A 22,894-nucleotide genomic window follows, 5' to 3' on the forward strand; every position below is an offset into this window, starting at 1 on the left:
CTTTGCTGTGTAATCCTTCCATATGACTAAATGGCTAGATCTACAAGTTGTCTGTCTCTATTTTATTTGTTCAAAGTGTCACCTGGTGCATGAACCTAAAAGGCACCTAAGGATGATGGCATAGGTAGAATGCAAGTGAGTCAAAGCTGGCTTCATTTTCAGCTTTAGCTAGAGATGAATGCATACCATCATTAAAGAGAATTTTTAAATAGCTTCCCGAGTGTGTGAAGTGATTTCTTCCTGGGAAGGCATCTTAATTCTAGGACAGCTGAATTTCCCTGTTGTTAGAAAAAATGTTTCTGAGACAAACTCCCTTATTTGGACTGAGGAAGCTATGATTCCAGTCTGTTGCTCTCCAGGGCAATGACCTTGCTGTCCTCTGTATTCCACCTATCCAAAGCAGGCCCAGTAATAGGATGTGCATGTGGAGCATAGCTTCAGCCTTCAGACCAAAACAGGAGGAATAGTTCATTGTGTGCACTGCATGGAAACAGGAGAGTGAATCAGCTGATGGAGTCACCAGAATGACAAGCGACCTGATTGTGGTTCCAGGGATGTATTTTATAATTTCCCAGGATGTTTTAATTCATGGTATGTGAATGAACATAGACCACTGTGGGTGGACATCTTGGAAAGTTTATCTTGACCCAATGAATATTGAATTTGACATTAGGCAACTCTCTATGAGGATATGTGTGTGCAATCCTAGCTGACACACTCAAGTCAGCTCAGAGGTTTGAGGTGCAGGCCATTGGTTATAACTCCATGCATCAGCTTAACACACTCAGTAGCTAACATTTTGCATGGGACAAAGTCATACAATGTCTTATTAATGGCATTCTCCATACCAGGGAATTGCCTACTCTGTTTAAGATGAGTATAGCTAGGTGTTCTTTCAATTACTTTTATCTCCTTAACAAAAATCAATTTTTTATAACATTTTTAAAATTTCATTTTCTTTCCATGCATTACTTCAATTATCCCTTTGCTTCTATTTTCCTTTGTTTCCTGGTTTAAGTATTTCATTCAATTTTTAGCTTAACTGCTGTTTCTTTATTGATTCATATATATCAGTTTAGAGCAGTGGCTCTCATCCTGTGGGGTCACATTGCCTTTAGGGGAATCAAATGACCCTATCACAGCTGGCCTAAGATCACTGGAAAGCACAGATGTTTCTATGGCAGTTCATAACAGCAATATTAGAGTTATGAAATAGCCCTGAAAAAAATTTATGGTATAGAGTCACTACATCACAAGGTGCCGTCTTAAAGGTTCACAGCATTAGGAAGGTTGAGAAACCCTAGTTTTGATCAATGTCTCCCGTAGCTCAGGTTGGACTCATACAATGTAATAGAGAATTTCCTTGAAAACCTAATCCTGCTTCTACTGTCCAGTACTGGAAAGAGAGTCCTGCAACTCCTTCCAGGTGGGGCCCTGACTAGTCACCAATAAGTGAATATCCTCCAAGTTCTCTGGATGTTATTGTGAAACTATAAATGGAGTAGGAACCTGTGTAAGAATTTCATTCACGAGGAAAGACATCAGCCCTTCCAAGACCTCAACCACAGCGAGTATAGCTTCAGGAGACCTGCCCACACGTCAAAGATGTCAGCAATTCAAAAACCCCAACCCCAGCAAGTACAGCTTCAGGAAAGACATCAGCCCTTCCAGGCCCCAAACTTCATGTCAGCATCTCCAGCTTCAGCTGCAGGAAGGAAGGAGACCAGTGGAGACGGAAAGACTCCACCAGCACCCACTGGAAGAAGAGATGAGAAGAAGACAGAATATGAGCTCACTCAGCAATAGAAATGACAACATGACCCCTCCAGAATTTAGGGATGCAATACCAGCAAGACCCGAAAAGAGATAGAAGAGAGAAACTCAGGTGTTGAAGACTCATTAGAAGATATAGAGTCATCAACCAAAGAAAATCTCAAAACCAACAAATCCTTAACACAAAATATCCAGGAAATATGGGACACCGTGAAGAAGCCAAACCTAGGTACAAAAGAAGGTGAAGAAATGCAACTCAAAGGTACAGAAAACATATTCAACAAAATCATAGAAGAAAACTTCCCTAACCTAAAGAGAGATATGCCTATGAAAATACAAGAATCTTACAGAACACCAAATAGGCTGGACCAGAAAAAGAAGTCACCTCGCCATATAATAATCAAAACATCAAACCTACAGAGTAAAGAGAAAATATTAAGAGCAGCTAAAGAAAAAGGCCAAGTAACATACAAAGGCAGACCTATCCGAATTACACCTCACTTCTCAATGGAAACGATGAAAGCCAGAAGATCATGGACAGATGTCCTACAAATGCTAAGGGAACAAGGATGCCAGCCCAGCCTACTATATCCAGCAAAGCTCTCAATTACCATAGATGGAGAAAACAAAATATCCCATTACAAAGCCAGATTTAAACAATACGTATCCATGAATCCAGCTCTACAGAAAATGCTAGAAGGAAAACCTAGATCCAACGAAGATAACTACATTCACAAAGACACAGGCAATATATAATCCCACTTTACAAAACACCAAAAGAAAAAGGGAGGAAAAACTACACAAAATAACTTCACTAACAATAAATGAAGCACAAACAAGGATCATCAATCAATGGTCATTAATATCCCTCAATGTCAACGGCCTCAACTTGCCTATAAAAAGGCACAGACTAGCAGAATGGATACGAAGACAGAACCCTTCCTTCTGCTGCATACAAGAAACACATCTCAACATCAAAACAGACATTATCTCAGAGTAGAGGATTGGGAAAAGATCTTCCAATCAAACGGTCCCAAGAAGCAAGTGGGTGTAGCAAACCGAATATCTAACAAATTAGACTTCCAAGTAAAATCAATCAAAAGAGATGAAGAAGGGCACTTCATATTCAACAAGGGAAAAATACATCAAGACGAAGTCTCAATTTTAAACACCTGTACCCCAAATACATAGGCACCTACATTCGTGAAAGAAACATTACTAAAGCTCAAAATGCACATAAAATCTCACACTAATAGTAGAAGACTTCAACACTCCACTCTCACCGCTAGACAGGACCTCCAGACAGAAACTTAACAAAGAAACAAAAGAACTAATAGAAGTTATGACCCAACTGAGTTTAACAGACATCTATAGAGCATTCCACCCAAATACAAAGGGATATACCTTCTTCTTGGCACCACATGGAACCTTCTCTAAAATCAACCACATACTTGGCAACATATCAAACCTCAGCAGCTACAAAAAATTGGAATGACTCCATGCATCTTATCTGACCACCATGCTTTAAAATTAGAATTCAACAACAACACAAATTGCAGAAAACCTACAAACTCATGGAGATTGAACAAAGCACAATTGCACCATCCTTTGGTAAAGGAACAAATAAAAAAAGAAATTAAAGACTTCCTCGATTTCAATGAGAATAAAGACACAACATACACAAACTTATGAGACACTTTGAAAGCAGTGCTGAGAGGAAAGTTTATAGCACTAAGTGCCCACATGAAAAAACTGGAGAACAGTCATACTAGAGAATTAATAGCACAGCTGAATGTTCTAGAACAAAAAGAAGCAAACTCCCCCAGGAGCAGCAGACGCCAGGAAATAATCAAATTGAGGGCTGAAATCAATCAAGTAGACACCAGGAAAAAACTGAGAAGAATCAATGAAACAAAGAGTTGGTTCTTTGAGAAAAATCAACAAAATAGATAAACCTCTGTCCAAACTAACCAAAAGACAGAGAGAGAGCATGCTAATTAACAAAATCAGGGATGAAAAAGGGGACATAACAACGGACTCTGAGGAAATCCAGAGAATCATCAGGGCATACTTTGAATACCTATACTCCACAAAATTTGAAAATTTAAAGGAAATGGACAATTTCCTGGATAGATATCACTTGCCAATACAAAATCAAGACCAGATAAACAATCTAAACAGACCTATAACCCCTAGTGAAATAGAAGCAGTCATCAAAAGTCTCCCAAACAAAAAAAGCCCAGGCCCAGATGGCTTCAGTGCAGAATTCCACCAGAAATTCAAAGAGCTAATTCCAATACTCCTCAAAGTATTCCACACAATAGAAGCAGGAGGCTCACTGCCAAACTCTTTCTACGAGGCTACAATTACCTTGATACCCAAGCCAACCAAAGACACAACTTAGAAAGAGAACTATAGACCAATTTCCCTCATGAACATCAAAGCAAAAATACTCAATAAAATACTCGCAATCGGGATTCAAGAATATATCAGAAAAATCATCCACCATGATCAAGTAGGCTTCATCCCAGGAATGCAGGGATGGTTCAACATTAGAAAATCTATCAATGTAATCCATCATATTAACAAACTGTGAAAGAAAAACCACATGATCATCTCACTAGATGCTGAAAAAGCCTTTGACAAAATCCAGCACCCCTTCATGATAAAGGTCCTAGAGAGATCAGGGATAACAGAAACGTACCTGAATATAATAAAAGAAATATACAGTAAACCAACAGCTAACATCAAACTAAATGGAGAGAAACTCAAAGCAATTCCTCTAAAGTCAGTAACAAGACAAGGCTGTCCACTCTCTCCATATCTCTTCAATATTGTACTTGAAGTTCTAGCTACAGCACTAAGACAACAAAAGGAGATAAAGGGGATACAAATAGGAAAAGAAGAAGTCAAACTTTCACTATTTGCAGATGATATGATAGTTTACATAAGTGACCCAAAAAACTCTGCAAGGTTACTCCTGGAGTTGATAAACACCTTCAGCAATGTGGCAGGATACAAGGTAAACTCAAAAAATCAGTGGCCCTATTATATACAGATGATGAAGTGACTGTGAAAGAAATCAGAGAAACATCACCCTTTACAATAGCATATAACAGCATCAAATATCTGGGGATAATGTTAACCAAGGAAGTGAAAGACCTGTATATCAAGAACTTTGTGTTCTTAAAGAAAGAAATCAAAGAAGATACCAGAAAATGGAAAGATCTCCCATGCTCTTGGATTGGGAGGATCAACATAATAAAAATGGCAATCTTGCCAAAAGCAGTCTACAGAGTCAATGCACTCCCTATCATAATTCCTTCACAAATCTTCAAGGACCTGGATAGAATATTAATCAACTTTATATGGATAAAGAAAAGGCCCAGGATAGCCAAAACAACCCTATACAATAAAGGAACTTCAGGAGGCATCACCATACCTGACTTCAAGCTCTATTATAGAGCTATAGTCCTGAAAACAGCTTGGCATTGGCACAAAAATAGGCAGGTAGACCAACGGAACTGAATAGAAAGCCCTAATTTTAACCCACACACCTATGAACACTTGATTTTTGACAAAGAAGCTAAAAGTGTACAATGGAAAAAAGAAAGCATCTTCAACAAATGGTGCTGGCATAACTGGGTGCTGGTATGCAGAAGACTGCAGATAGATCCATGTTTATCACCTTGTACAAAACTTAAGTCCAAATGGATCAAAGATCTCAACCTAAACCCAGCCACACTGAAACTTTTAGAAGAGAAATTGGGAGATACTCTTCAACGAGTTGGTACAGGAGACCACTTCCTAAACATAACACCAGTGGCACAGGCACTGATATCGACAATTAACAAATGGGACCTTCTGAAACTAAAAAGCTTCTGTAAGGCAAAGGACACAGTCAAAAAGACAAAAAGGCAGGCCACAGAATGGGAAAAGTTATTAACTTACACTACATCTGACAGAGGGCTAATCTCCAAAATTTACAAAGAACTCAAGAAACAAGTCTCCAAAACACCAAAGGACCCAATTAAAAGGTGGGGGTACAGAACTAAATAGATGATTCTCAATAGAGGAGGCTAAAATGGCCAAGAGACACTTAAGAAAGTGCTCAACAGCCTTAGCCATCAGGGAAATGCAAATCAAAACAACTCTGAGATACCATCTTACTCCTGTCAGAATGGCTAAAATCAAAAACACCGAAGACAATTTATGCTGGAGAGGATGTGGAGAGAGGGGAACACTCCTCCACTGCTGGGGGGAGTGCCGACTCATACAGCCTCTTTGGAAATCAGTATGGAGATTCCTCAGGAAAATGGGAATTAATCTACCACTAGACCCAGCAATTCCACTCTTAGGCATATATCCAAATGAGGCAAATTCATACAACAAGGGCATCTGCTCCACTATGTTCATAGCAGCATTTTTTGTAATAGGCAGAACCTGGAAGCAACCTAGATGCCCCTCAACTGAAGAGTGGATAGAGAAATTATGGTACATTTACACAATGGAGTATTACTCAGCCGAAAAAAACAATGGAATCTTGAAATTTTCAGGTAAATGGATAGCACTGGAAGAAACCATCCTGAGTTAGGTAACCCAGTCGCAAAAAGACAAACATGGTATGTACTCACTCATATATGGATTTTGGACATTGATCAGGATAGTGCCAGTCTGCACTTCCACTGATAGGGAGTCTGGGAAACAGGAAAGTACCTAAAAGATATGCATATATGCACATTACCCAAGAGAAGAGGATTGAGACAAGATCCTCTGAATGGATGGGGAACACAGCGAGGGGTGGGGGGTAGTGGGAGCTGGGAAGAAGAGAGGGCCCCCCCAAATGTGAGTGTCAGTGAGAAGGCCTGGGCAACCTATGCGGCCCTGAGCTGTGGATCAGTGTCTATCCCTGGAATACAAAAAGTCATCAAGTGCCTATAGCACAAATAGGGATGCTCTCTCAGCCTGGACTCTTAGGGGAGTGCCTGGAACCTACCCAGAGTTAAATGACAGACTCTAGATATCCCCTATGTGGAAGGATTTGGCAATAGTGTGGGAGAGTGGGGGGGGAAGGGGAGTGAGGGAGGAGGGGAGTGAGAGGGAACTAGGACTGACATGTAAAACAAGCTATTTAAAATTAAAATAAGAAACAATAAATAAAAGAAGACAATGATAAAATAGTCAAAAAAAAAGAATTTCATTCACCAACTGTAAAGCAAGTGTAGTCACAGCACAGAAGGGGGCTAGAAGGAAGAAAGATTTTCTGTTGTTGACATTAGCCATGGGGAATCTAGTAATCAATTTTAGATGTTCCATAAATGACTTAACTGCCATTTCTCAGTTTCCCAGATGAGGCAATTAAGAATTTAGATAAAGAACAGAATTTATCAGGCAACCAAATTCCTGTAGATACACCATTTCACCTAAATAGTAGCACTGGATAAAACAGTGTTGCCCTGCCTATCATGAATTTTTTTCCAGGTTTAAGAAGAGAGCCCTCAGAGAAATAGTGTGAGTAATACTTGGTGGGTGTGCTCTAATACACATCCCTAGTCACTGGAGGACAAGACCATAAAGCCTGTCTCAACTTTGTAACATAATATTTGGGAATTTAATTACATGATTTCCGTTATCACATTCCTGCCTTCAAGGCCTCCCAAAGCACTTCCTGTGTTTGGTTGCAGGACATCCCAGCTATGAAGCAAAGGATTGGCTGTGCTGCACATTGAGTGTGTAACTGAATGTGCACACATAGGACTCTGTCCCTTGTAAGGGGAACAGGAAGTGTTCACTGTGGTTGGAGGATTTTATTAAACTACAAATTTCCCAGACTAGAATCTTGTCTGACTGTAATGTGGAAGAGGGTCTGTGTGTTTTGAGTCATTTGATCCATGCTCACCCAGTAGGGTAAACGCTAATGGTATGAATGCCAGCAGGGTCCTCTTAATTATGATCAACAGAACTACCAGTGGGAGGTATCTCATAGGTTCTTTCCATGATTTTCCTCTTGTTCTGCTCTGGGGAGTTGTAAGGAAGACCATAAGTCATGCAATGGTGAGTGTAGAGGCCACTGTCCCCATATGAGGAAGAGCTGGTTGGCTAAGATGGCAGATACAGGACTGCTTGGACTGGGTTTCACCAGCAGCCAGATTGAGGTTCTGGTGGTTGCTGTGTTGACCTGGGCAGTGGACCTTGGCCACTGAGCTTTGTTGAGTATGGATTCCCTGGGGATGGGGAGGGTCTACGATGCGGGCATGGGTGTCCACGAGCTGTTAATATCACTGTCCACTGTGCACACAGGAATTGTTTTTGTTGTGCAGTGGGAAGACTGATTGGAAAACAGAAGATCTTGTTTCTAGAAGTTCTGCATATTACATTCTACTTTCAGGTTTGTTTTAAATATCAAATATAGTTTATAAACTGATAGAAAGAAGGTGTTAGGAATCATCCTTCAGGAATACAGGATTTGAATGCTTTCAGCTTCCTGCTACTGATAGCCACCATGGTGAGATTCAATAAAATTCAGTTCCAGGGCACAAAAGGAATTTCAGAGCTGTAGATTTATTTTAGACTAGCATAGTATTTTGCAGGTAAATATTGAAGATTACACCTACTGTGTAACGATACAACACTGTGTGAGAAACTACATGCTAAAATTCTTTAAAAATAATGAAACAACACTGTGTGAGAAACTACATGGATAACATATTGAAAACTAAGTATCAAACACTGTGTGAGAAACTACATGTATAAATTCTTGAAAACTAATTATACAACACTATGTGAGAAAGTACGTACTTCTTGAAAACTAAAGATACAACACTGTGTGAGAAACTACATGCATAACTTCGTAAAGAATAACGATACAACACTTTGTGAGAATCTATGTGCATAACTTCTTGAAAACTATCAATACAACACTGTGTGAGAAATCACATATGTAACTTATTTAAACCTAATGATATAACACTGTGAGAAACTACATGCGTTACTTATTGAAACTAACTATAAAACACTGTGTGGGAAACTACATGCATAATTTCTTAAAAAGTAACGATACAACAATATGTGAGAATCTATAAGCATAAATTCGTGAACTCACAATACAATACTGTGTGAGAAACTACATGCATAACTTCATGAAAAATAACGATTTAACAGTGTGTGATTAACTACATACATGAATCTTTAAAACTAATGATACAAAACAGTGTGAGAAACTACATGCATAACTTGGGGAAAAATAACGATTTAAAAGTGTGTGAGAAACTACATACATATATCTTTAAAACTAAGGATACAACACTGTGTGAGAAACTACGTACTTAACTTCTTTAAAAGACACGATAGAACACTGTGTGAGAGACTACACATGTAAGTTAGTTAAAACTAACGATACAACATTGTGTGAGAAACTACGTGCTTAACTTCTTGAAAACTAAAGATACAACACTCTTTGAGAAACTACATGCTTAACTCCTTTAAAAGAACAATACAACCCTGTGTGTGAAACTACCTGTGAAACTTCTTAGAATCTAATGATACAAAACTGTGTGTGAAACTATGTGCTTCATTTCTTGAAAACTAACGATACAAGACTTTGTGAGAAACTACATACATAACTTGTTTAAAACCAACGATACAACACTGTGTGAGAAACTACATGCATAACTGCGTGAAAACTAACGATACAAAATTGTGTGAGAAACTGCAAGCATATCTTCTTTATAACTAAATATACAACCCTGTGTGAGAAACTACATACGTCATTTATTGAAAAGTAATGATACAACACTGTTTGAGAAACTATGTGCTTAACTTCTTGAAAACTATAGATACAACACTGTGTGAGAAACTACATATGTAACTTATTTAAACCTAACAATATAATACTGTGTGAGAAAATACATGCGTTATTTATTGAAAACTAACTATAAAACACTGTGTGAGAAACCACATGCGTAACTTCTTTAAAACTAACGATACAACAATATGTGTGAAACTACATTGTTAACGTCTTGAAAACTAAGGATACAACACTGTGTGAGAAACTAAATGCTTAAAATCTTGAAAACTAATGATACAACACTGTGTCAGAAACTACATGTGTAACTTATTAAAAAATAATGATACAACATTGTCTGAGAAACTACATGCTTAACTTCTTGAAAACTAACGATACAAAACTGTGTGAGAAAATACGTGCATAATTTCTTGAAAACTAAGGATACAACACTATGTGAGAAACTACAAGCTTAACTTCTTGAAAACTGACAATAAAACACTGTGTGAGAAACTCCAATTGTAACTTCTTGAAATCTAACGATACAACACTGTTTGAGAAACTACAATCATGACTTCTTTAAAACTAATGATACAACACTGTGATAGAAACTACATGCCTAACTACTTGAAAAATTAATGATACAACACTGTGTGAGAAACTACATCCATAACTTCGTGAAAACTATCAAAACAACACTGTGTGAGAAATTACATGCATAACTTCGTGAAAACTAACAATACAACTCTGTGTCAGAAACTACGTGTTTAACTTCTTGAAAACTAAAGATACAAATTTGTGTGAGAAACTACATGTGTAACATTTTTAAAAATAACAACACAGCATTGTGTGAAACTTTGTGCTTAACTTCTTTAAATCTAATGATACAACACTGTGTGTGAAACTACAATCATGACATCTTTAAAAGTAAAAATACAACATTGTTTGTGAAACTACATGCTTACTTTCTTGAAAGCTAAGGATACAACACTGTGTTTGAAACCACATGCTTAACTTCTTAAAAACTAATGGTACAACAGTGTGTGAGTAACTACATGCATAACTTCGTGAAAAATAAGGATACAACAGTGTGTGAGAAACTACATATGTAAATTCTTTAAAACTAACGATAAAACACTGTGTGATAAACTAAGTGCTTAACTTCTTGAAAACTAACAATAAAACACTGTGTGTGAAACTACGTTATTAACTTCTTGAAAACTAACAACACTGTGTGAGAAACTACTTGCTTATATTCTTGAAAAGTAACGATACACTGTGTTAGAAACTAAATGCGAAACCTCTTAAAAATAATGATACAACATTGTCTGAGAAACTCCATGCTTAACTTCTTGAAAATTAATGAGACAACACTCTGTGAGAAACCACATGCATAACTAGGTTAAAAGTATCGATACTACACTGTGTGAGAAACTACACCCATAACTTCATAAAAACTAATGATACAAAATTGTGTGAGAAACTACGTGCCTAACTTCTTGAAAACTAACAATACAAAACTGTGTGAGAAAATACGTTCTTAACTTCTTGAATACTAATGATACAACACTATGTGAGAAACTGCATAGGTAACTTCTTAAAACTTATGATACAACACTGTGTGAGAAACTGCAGGCCTAACTTCTTGAAAACTAAAGATACAACACTGTATGAGAAACAACATGCTTAACTTCTTGAAAACTAACAATAAAATCCCTGTGTGAGAAACTCGAAACTTAACTTCTTTAAATCTAACTGTGTGTGAAACCACGTGCTTAACTTCTTGAAAACTACTGATACAACACTCTTTGAGAAACTCAAAGCATAACTTCTTGAAATCTAACAATACAACATTGTGTGAAAACTACAATCATGACTTCTATAAAACTAATGATACAAACCTGTGTGAGAAACAACATGCTTAACTTCTTGAAAACTCATGCTACAACACTCTGTGAGAAACTACATGCTTAAATTCTTGAAACTAACGATACAACACTGTGTGAGAAAATACGTGCTTAACTTCTTAAAAATTAAGAATACAATACTGTGTTAACATCTTCATGCGTAACTGCTTGAAAACTCACGCTACAACACTGTGTGAGAAACTTCATGCTTAAATTCTTGAAAACTAATGCTACAACCCATTGTGAGAATCTACATGTTTAAATTCTTGAAAACTAATGATACAACACTGTGTGAGAAACTACGTGCTTAACTTCTTGAAAACTAACGATACAAAACTGTGTGAGAATATACGGGCTTAACGTCTTGAATACTAATGATACAACACTATGTGAGAAACTACATATGTAAATTCTTTAAAAATCAAGGATACAACACTGTGTGAGAAACTACAGGCTTAACTTCTTGAAAACTAAAGATAAAACACTGCGTGAGAAACTACATGCTTACCTTCTCAAGAAATAACGATATAACATGGTGTGAGAATCTCTAAACTCATATTCATGAAAACTAAGGATACAACACTGTATTAGAGACTGTATGGAAAACTTATTTGAAAAAAACCATACAACACTATGTGAGAATCTATAAGCATAACTTCATGACTACTAAGGATACAACACTGTGTGAGAAACTATGTGCTTAACTTCTTAAAAACTAACGTTGCAAAACTGTGTGAGAAACTGCATGCTTAAATTCTTGAATACTAATGATACAACACTGTGTGAGAAACTACAATCATGACTTCTTTAAAACTAATGGTACAACCCTGTGTGAGAAACTACATGCGTAATTTCTAAAAGAAAAACATACAACACTATGTGAGATTGTATATGTGTAACATCTTGAAACCTAACTATATAACATATTGTGAGAAAATGCAAGCATAACTACATGCTTAACTTCTTGAAATCTAATGATACAACACTGTGTGAGTAAGTACTCTCATGACATCTTTAAAAGTAATGATACAACAATGTGTGAGAAACTGCATGTGTAACTTCTTGAAACGTAACGATGCAACACTGTGTGAGAAACTACGTGCTTAATCTCTTGAAAACTAAGGATACAACACAGTGTGAGCAACTTCAAGTTTAACATCTTGAAAACTAAAGATACAACACTGTGTGAGAACTACTTGCTTAACTTCTAAAAACAATAATACAACACTGCGTTAGAAACTACATGTGTATCTTCTTCAACTCTAAACATACAACACTATGTGAGAATGTATAAGCATAACTTCTTGAAAAGTAATGATAAAACATATTGTGAGAAACTGGAAGCATAACTTCTTAAAAAGTAACGATACAACACTGTGAGAAAATACATATGTAACTTCTTTAAAATTAACGATACAAACTGTGTGAGAAACTACACCCATAACTTCCTGAAAACTAATGATACAACAGTGTGTGAGAAACTACATTTGTAACTTCTTTAAACCTAACGATACAACAATGTGTGAGAAACTGGAAGCATAACCTGTTGAAATTTAACGATACAACACTGCGTGAGAAACTATGTGCTAAACTTCTTTAAACCTAGTGATACAACAGTGTTAGAGAAATTAAATATGTAACATCTTTAAAACTAATGTTACAACACTGTGTGAAAAACCACATGCTTAAATTCATGAAAATTAATGATACAACACTGTGTCAGAAACTACATGCTTAACACCTTGAAAACTGATGATAAAACACTGTATGAGAAACTACATGCTAAACTTTTAAAAACTAGTGATACAACACTGTTTAAGAAAATACATGACAAACTTCATGAAAATTAACGATATAACTCTGTGTGAGAATCTATAAGCCTATGTTCATGAAAACTAATGATACAACACTGTATCAGAGACTACATGAAAAACTTATTGAAAATTAATGATACAACAATATGTGAGAATCTATAAGGGTAACATAGTGAAAACAAACAATACAACACTTTGTGAGAAACTACATGCATAACTTCTTGAAAACTAATGGTACAACACTGTTTGAGAAACTACATGCGTAACTTCTTGAAAACTAATCATAAAACACTGTGTAAGAACCTATATGCTTTACTTCATGAAAACTAATGATACAACACTGTGTGAAAAACTACACGCATAACTTGGTGAATACTAATGATACAACACTGTGTGAGAAACTATGTGCTTAACTGCTTGAACACAAATTATACAACACTGTGTTAGATATTACATGTGTAATGTCTTGAAAACTAGTGATGCAACACTGTGTGAGAAACTACATATGTAACTTCTTTAAAACTAACGATACAAACTGCTTGAAAAACTAATGCATAACTTCTTCAAAACTTGCAATACAACACTATGTTAGAATGTGTACCCATAAATTCTTGATACTAACGATACAAAACTGTGTGAAACTACATTATTAACTTCTTGAAAACTAACTATACAACACTGTGTAAGAAACTACCCGCATAATTCCTTGAAAACTAATGATACAACACTGTGAGAAACAATATGCTTAACATCTTGAAAACTAACGATAAAAAACTCTGTGAGAAACTACATATGGAATTTCTTTAAAACTAACAATACAACACTGTGTGTGAAACTAGGTGCTTAACATCTTGAAAACTAACGACACAAAACTGTGTGAGAAAATAAGTGCTTACCTTCTTAAAACCTAACAATGTAAGACTAAGTGAGAAACTTCATATGTAACTTCTTTAAAACTAAGGACACAAAAATGTGGATGAAGCTACGTGCTTAACTTCTTGAAAAATTTCTCGCTGTGTGAGCAACTACATGCTTAACCTCTTGAAAACTAAGGATACAACACTGTTTGAAAACTACATGTGTAACTTCTTGAAAACTAATGATACAACACTGTATGAGAACCTACACTCATAACTTGGTGAAAACTAACGATACAACACTGTGCGAGAAACTACATGCTTAACTGCTGAAAACTAACGATACAACACTGTGTTAGAAACTACATGTGCAATGTCTTGAAAACTAATGATACCACACTGTGTGAGAAACTACACACATAACTTGGTGAAAACTAATGATACAACACTGTGTGAGAAACTACATATGTAACTTCTTTCAAACTAAAGATACAACACTGTGTGAGAAACTACATATGTAACTTCTTTCAAACTAAAGATACAACACTGCGTGAGAAACTACATGCATAACTTCTTGAAAACTAGCAATACATCACTATGTTAAAATGTGTACCAGTAACTTCTTGAAAACTAATGTACAACACTGTGTGAAACTACGTTATTAACTTGTTGAAAACTAACTATACACCACTGTGTGAGAATCTACATGATTAGATACAACACTGTGTTAGACACTACATGCATAATTTCTTGAAAACTAATGATACAACACTGTTTGAGAAACTACATGCTTAACTACTTGAAAACTAATGATACAACACTGTGGGAGAAACTACACGCATAACTTCATGAAAACTAACGATACAACACTGTGTGAGAAACTACACGCATAACGTGGTGAATACTAATGATACAACACTGTGTGAATAACTACATACTTATCTTCTTGAAAACTAATGATACAAAACTTGTGAAAAACTACATGCAATACTTCGTGAAAACTAGCAATACAACAGTGTGTGAAAAATACATATGTAACTTTTTTAAAATTAACGACACAGAATGTGTGAGAAACTACATGCATAACTTCGTGAAAACTAATGATACAACACTGTGAGAAACAATGTGTTTAACATCTTGTAAACTAACGATAAAAAACTGTGAGAAACTACGTGCTTAATTGCTGAAAACTAATGATACAACAATGTGTTAGAAACTACATGTGTTATGTCTTGAAAACTAATGATACAACAATGTGTGAGAATCCACATATGTAACTTTTTTTAAACTAAAGATAAAACACTGCGTGAGAAACTACATGCATAACTTCTTGAAAACTAGCAATACATCACTATGTTAAAATGTGTACCAGTAACTTCTTGAAAACTAATGTACAACACTGTGTGAAACTACGTTATTAACTTGTTGAAAACTAACTATACACCACTGTGTGAGAATCTACATGATTAGATACAACACTGTGTTAGACACTACATGCATAATTTCTTGAAAACTAATGATACAACACTGTTTGAGAAACTACATGCTTAACTACTTGAAAACTAATGATACAACACTGTGGGAGAAACTACACGCATAACTTCATGAAAACTAACGATACAACACTGTGTGAGAAACTACACGCATAACGTGGTGAATACTAATGATACAACACTGTGTGAATAACTACATACTTATCTTCTTGAAAACTAATGATACAAAACTTGTGAAAAACTACATGCAATACTTCGTGAAAACTAGCAATACAACAGTGTGTGAAAAATACATATGTAACTTTTTTAAAATTAACGACACAGAATGTGTGAGAAACTACATGCATAACTTCGTGAAAACTAATGATACAACACTGTGAGAAACAATGTGTTTAACATCTTGTAAACTAACGATAAAAAACTGTGAGAAACTACATGCTTAATTGCTGAAAACTAATGATACAACAATGTGTTAGAAACTACATGTGTAATGTCTTGAAAACTAATGATACAACAATGTGTGAGAATCCACATATGTAACTTTTTTTAAACTAAAGATAAAACACTGCGTGTGAAACTACATGCATAACTTCTTCAAAACTAGCAATACATCACTATGTTAAAATGTGTACCAGTAACTTCTTGAAAACTAATGTACAACACTGTGTGAAACTACGTTATTAACTTATTGAAAACTAACTATACACCACTGTGTGAGAAACTACATGCTTAACTACTTGACAACTAAGGGTACAACACTATTTGAGAAACTACATGCATAACTTCTTGAAAACTAATGATACAACACTGTGTAAGAAACTACATGCTTTACTTCTTGAAAACTAATGATACAACACTGTGTGAGAAACTACATGCATAACTTGGTGAATACTAATGATATAACACTGTGTGAGAAACTACCTGCTTAGCTGCTTGAAAAGTAACGATACAACACTGTGTTAGAAATTACATGTGTAGTGTCTTGAAAACTAGTGATACAACACTGTGTGAGAAACTACACATGTAAATTCTTTCAAACTAATGATACAACACTGTTTGAGAAACTACACGCATAACTTCTTCAAAACTTGCAATACAACACTATGTTAGAATGTGCACTCGTAACTTCTTGAAAACTAACGATACAACACTGTTTTAGGAACTACATTTATAACGTCTTGAAAACTAACTATACAACACTGTGTGAGAAACTACATGCTTAACTCCTTGAAAACAAACGACATAAAACTGTGAGAAAATAAGTGTTTAACTTCTTAAAAGCAAATGATAAAAGACTAAGTGAGAAACTACATATATAACTTCTTTAAATCTAACGATACAACAATGTGTGTGAAGCTACATGCTTAACTTCTTGAAAAATTTCTCACTGTGTGAGAAACTATGTGCTTAACCTCTTGGAAACTAAGGATACAACACTGAAAACTACATGCGTAACTTCTTGAAAACTAATGATACAACACTCTGTGAGAAACTACATGCTTAACTTCTTGAAAACTAATGATATAACACTGTGTGAGAAACTACATGCATAACTCCTTTAAAACTAGCAATACATCACTATGTTAGTATGTGTACCTGTAACTTCTTGAAAACTAACGTACAACACTGTGTGAAACTACTTTATTAACTTCTTGATAACTAACTATACAATACTATGAGAAACTACATGCTTAAATTCTTGAAAACTAATGATACAACACTGTGTTAGACACTACATGCGTAACTTCTTGAAAACTAATGATACAACACTGTGTGTGAAAATAAGTGCTTAACTTCTTAAAATATAACGATATAAGACTAAGTAAGAAACTACATATGTATCTTCTTTAAAACTAATGATACAAAATTGTGTGTGAATCTACGTGCTTAACTTTTTGAAAAGATTCTCACTGTGTGAGAACTACGTGCTTAACCTCTTGAAAACTAAGGATACAACATTGTGTGAGAAACTCCATGCTTAACTTCTTGAAAACTAAGGGTAGAACACTGTGTTAGAGACTACATGCGTAGCTTCTTGAAAACTAATGATATAACACTGTGTGAGAAACTGCATGCTTAACTTCTTGAAAACTAAGTGTAGAACACTGTGTGAGAAACTACATGCGTAACTTCTTGAAAACTAACGATACAACACTGTGTTAGAAACTATATATGTAATGTCTTGAAAACTAATGCCACCACACTGTGTGAGAAACTACACACATAACTTGGTAAAAACTAATGATACAACACTGTGTGAGAAACTACGTGCTTAACTGCTTGAACACTAATGATACAACACTGTGTTAGATATTACATATGTAATGTCTTGAAAACTAGTGATAAACTATGTGAGAAACTACATATGGAATTTCTTTAAAACTAACAATACAACACTGTGTGTGAAACTATGTGGTAACATCTTGAAAACTAACGACACAAAACTGTGTGAGAAAATAAGTGCTTAACTTCTTAAAAACTAAACTCCATATGTAACTTCTTTAAAACTAATGATACAACAATGTGGGTGAAGCTACGTGCTTAACTTCTTGAAAAATTTCTCGCTGTGTGAGCAACTACATGCTTAACCTCTTGAAAACAAAGGATACAACACTGTTTGAAAACTACATGTGCTGCTGCCCCTTGCCCTGACTGAGGAGTCGGCACGGCTGTCCCGAGCGCCACGTGGGGTTCCTCCAGTGTCGCCGCCATGAAGAAGGTGGTTCATCAGCTCCTGCTGGTGGCCAGGCTCAACCACGTGAAGGTTTCCCAGGCAGCTGCAGACTTGAAACAGTTCTGTCTGCAGAATGCCCAACATGACCCTTTGCTGACCGGAGTGTCTTCAAGTACAAATCCGTACAGACCCCAGAAAGACTGCTCCTTTTTGTATTCAAGTATCTAAAGTTTTCTCAAACCACTTTTCATGAACCCGTGACTATTCAAGGGAACGAAACCTGAAGTCTGTACAAAAGCTCTGTAACACGTGCCTTAATACACAATCTTCTACTTGTCAGTTCTTAACATCTGCCTCTCTGAATTTCCATGGATTTCTGTTTCACAAGGTTGACTATTTTATACACACTGGCTGTAGAATACAATAAAACAGCATACAAAAAAAATTATATGCGTAACTTTTTGAAAACTAATGATACAACACTGTGTGAGAACCTAGACACATAACTTGGTGAAAACTAACAATACAACACTGTGTGAGAAACTACGTGCTTAACTGCTGAAAACTAACATGCTTATTTACTTGAAAACTAATGATACAACACTGTGTGAGAAAATAAGTGCTTAACTTCTTAAAATATAACCATACAAGACTAAGTGAGAAACTACATATGTAACTTCTTTAAAATAGCGTTACAACACTGTGTGTGAAACTACATATGTAACTTCTTTAAAACTAATGATACAACATTGTGTGTGAAGCTACGTGCTTAACTTTTTGAAAAGATTCTCACTGTGTGAGAAACTACGCGCTTAACCTCTTGTAAACTAAGGATACAACACTGTGTGAGAAACTACATATTTATCTTCTTGAAAACTAATGATACAAGATTGTGTGAGAAACTACATGCTTAACTTCTTAAAATCTAACGATACAACACTGTGTGAGAAACCACATATGTAACTTATTTAAAACTAACGATACAAACCTGTGTGTGAAACTATGTGCTTAACTTCTTGAAAACTAATGATGCAACACTATGTGAGAAACTATATGCATAACTTCTTGAAAAGTAACGATACAACACTGTGTGAGAAAATACATGCTTAATTTCTTGAAAACTATAGTTACAACACTATGTGAGAAACTACATGCTTAACTTGTTGAAAGCTAATGATACAACACTATATGAGAAACTACTTTCTTAACTTCTTAAACTAATGATACAATACTGCATGAGAAACTACATGCGTAAGTTCTTCAAAACTAACCATACAACACTATGTGAGAATGTATATGTGTAACTTCTTGAAAACTAACTATACAACATATTTTGGGAAATGGCAAGTGTAAGTTCTTTAAAAATAATGATAAAAAACTGTGTGAGAAACCACATGTGTAACTTCTTAAAACTAAGGATACAACACTGTGTGGGAAACTATGTTATGAACTTCTTCTTTATTAACTTCTTGAAAACTAAAGATACAACACTGTGTGAGAAACTACATTCTTCAGTTCTTGAAAACTAACAATACAACACTGTGTTAGAAACTACATGCTTAACGCCTTGAAAACTAATGATACAACACTGTGTGAGAATCTCTAAGCTTATGTTGATGAAAACAAACGATACAACACTGTATCAGAGACTACATGCAAAACTCAATGAAAATTAATAATACAACATTCTGTGAGAATCTATAAGCGTAATGTAGTGAAAACTAACAATACATCACTGCGTGAGAAACTACATGCATAGCCTCTTTAAAACCAATGATACAACATTGCATGAGAAACTACAAGCGTATCTACTTTAAAACTAACTGTACTTCACTATGTGAGAATGTATTTTCGTAACTTCTTGAAAACTAATGGTACAACATATTGTGATAACTGCAAGCATAACTTCTTTAAAAATTACGATAAAAAACTATGTGAGAAACTACATTATTAATTTCTTGAAAACTAAAGATACAACCCTGTGTGAGAAGCTACATAAGTAACTTATTTAAAACTAACGATATAACACTGTGTAAGAAAGTACATGCTTAATTTCCTGAAACTAATGATACAACTCTGTGTGAGAAAATGCAAGTGTAACTTCTTTAAAACTAACAAAACAATACGGTGTGAGTAACTACATGCGTAACTTTTGGAAAACTAACTATAAAACACAGTATGAGAAACTACATGTGTACCGTTTTTAAAACGAACTATAAAACACTGTGAGAAACTACGTGCTTATCTTCTTGAAAACTAACGATACAACACTGTGTGAGTATCTCCATGCGTAACTTCTACAAAACTAACGATACAACACTATGTGAAAATGTATAAGCATAACTATGTGAAAACTAACCATACAACACTGGTGAGAAAGTACTTGCATAACTTCGTGAAAACTAAGGATACAACACTGTGTGAGAAACTACATATGTAACTTATTTAAACTTAACAATGTAACACTGTGTGAGAAACTACATGCTTAACTTCCTGAAAACTAACAATTCAACACTGTGAGAGAATCTGCAAGTGTAACTTCTTTAAATCTAATGAAACAACACTGTGTGAGAAACTACAAGCATAACTTCTTCCAAAGTAACGATACAACAATATGTTAGAATGTATAAGCTTAACTTCCTGAACTAATGATACAACTCCGTGTGAGAAAATACAAGCATTACTACTTTAAACCAAAGGAAACAACACTGTGTGAGAAACTATATGCATAACTTCTTCAAAAGTACTGATACAAAAATATGTGAGAATTCATAAGCGTAACTTTGTGAGAACTAATGATACAGCACTGTGTGAGAAACTACATGGGTAACTTATTGAAAAGTAAGTATAAAACACTGTGTGAGAAACTACATGCATGACTTCATGAAAAATAACGACACAACTGTGTGTGAGAAACTGCATACGTAACTTCGTTAAAACTAACCACACAACACTGTGTGAGAAACCATATGGATAACTACATGAAAACTAATGATACAACATTGTGGAAGAAACTGCAAGCTTATCGTCTTTATAATTAATGATATAACCCTGTGTGAGAAACTACATGGGTAACATATTTTATAGTAAGTATCAAACACTGTGTGATAAACCACATCATGCATGACTTCGTGAAAAGTAATGAAACAACACTGTGTGAGAAACTATATGCTTAACTTAATGAAAACTAATGAAATAACACTGTGTGAGAAACTACATGCATAACTTTGTGAAAAATAACGATACAACTGTGTGTGAGAAACTACGTTCTTAACTTCTTGAAAACTAATGATACAACACTGTGTGAGAAACTAGGTTCTTCTTGAAACCTGTGTGAGAAACTACGTGCTTAATAACTTGAATACTAATGATACAACACTGTGTGAGAAAGTACATGCATAACTTCGTGAAAAAAATGATACAACACGGTGGGAGAATCTACGTGTGCAACTTTGTGAAAACTAATGATACAACACTGTGTGAGAAAATACATATGTAATTATTTACACTTAACAATATAACACTGTGTGAGAAACTACATGCTTAACTTAACACTGTGCGAGAAACTACATGCCTTACTTTTTAAAATTAACGATACAACACTGTGTGAGAAAGGACATGCTTAAATTCTTTAAAACTAACGAAACAACACTTTGTGAGAAACTACATGCAAAATTCATGAAAAATAACGATACAACAATGTGTGAGAAACCACATGATTAAATTCATGAAATCTAACGATACAACACTGTGTGAGAAACTACATACATAACTTCATGAAAAATAACGTTACAACACTTTGTGAGAAACTACATACATAAATTTTTAAAACAAATGATAAAACACTGTGTGATAAACTATGTGTGTAACTACTTGAAAATAAATGATAGAACACTGTGTGAGAAACTAAATACGTAATTTAGTTAAGACTAACGATACAATACTGAGTGAGATACTATGTGCTTAACTTCGTGAAAACTAATGATACAACACTGTGTGAGAAACTACATGCTTAACTTCTTGAACACTACAAATACAACACTGTGTGAGAAACTACAAACATAGCTTCTTTAAATCTTACGATACAGCATGTATGAGAAACTACGTGCTTGCATTCTTGAAAACTAATGATACAACTCTTTGTGAGAAACTACATAAGTAACTTCTTTAAATTTAACAATACAACAGTGCATGAGAAACTACATGCTTAACTTCTTGAAAACTAATGACACAACATTATGAGAGAAACTGCATGTATAACTTGTTTAAAACTAACGATACAACACTGTGTGAGAAAGTACATGCATAACTTCATGAAAAAAATGATACAACACTGTGGGAGAATCTATGTCTGTAACTTCAAGTAAACTAACAATACTACACTGTGTGAGAAACTACATTTGTAACTCATTTATACTTAACAATATAACACTGTGTGAGAAACTACATGCTTAACTGCCTGAAAACTAACAATACAACACTGTGAGAGAAACTGAAAGTGTAACTTCTTTAAATCTATCGAAACAACATTGTGCGTGAAACTACATGCCTTACTTATTGAAAACTAAAGATACAACACTGTGTGAGAAACTA

At 35.1% G+C, this 22,894-nt stretch overlaps 1 protein-coding gene across 1 annotated transcript; it reads left to right on the forward strand.

Moving 5' to 3' along the window:
- The first annotated feature begins 524 nt into the window (after window positions 1-524).
- On the forward strand, window positions 525-18,736 carry LOC121135840 (guanine nucleotide-binding protein G(I)/G(S)/G(O) subunit gamma-5-like). Its single transcript, XM_040735161.1, has 2 exons — window positions 525-591; window positions 18,288-18,736. The coding sequence occupies exons 1-2, from the start codon at window positions 525-527 to the stop codon at window positions 18,527-18,529; spliced, it is 309 nt and encodes a 102-aa protein (XP_040591095.1). The 3' UTR covers window positions 18,530-18,736.
- The last annotated feature ends 4,158 nt before the right edge of the window (window positions 18,737-22,894 follow it).

Source organism: Mesocricetus auratus, unplaced genomic scaffold, assembly GCF_017639785.1.
Source record: "Mesocricetus auratus isolate SY011 unplaced genomic scaffold, BCM_Maur_2.0 Super-Scaffold_100043, whole genome shotgun sequence".
NCBI classification, from domain to species: domain Eukaryota; kingdom Metazoa; phylum Chordata; class Mammalia; order Rodentia; family Cricetidae; genus Mesocricetus; species Mesocricetus auratus.

Bases quoted from the DNA above. Each gene is read 5' to 3' on its own strand.
- LOC121135840 (XM_040735161.1), top strand. From the start codon at position 525: ATGACAAGCGACCTGATTGTGGTTCCAGGGATGTATTTTATAATTTCC. The intron at 592-18,287 runs GTATGTGAATGA...CTGACTGAGGAG, and splicing joins CCAGGATGTTTTAATTCATG to TCGGCACGGCTGTCCCGAGC.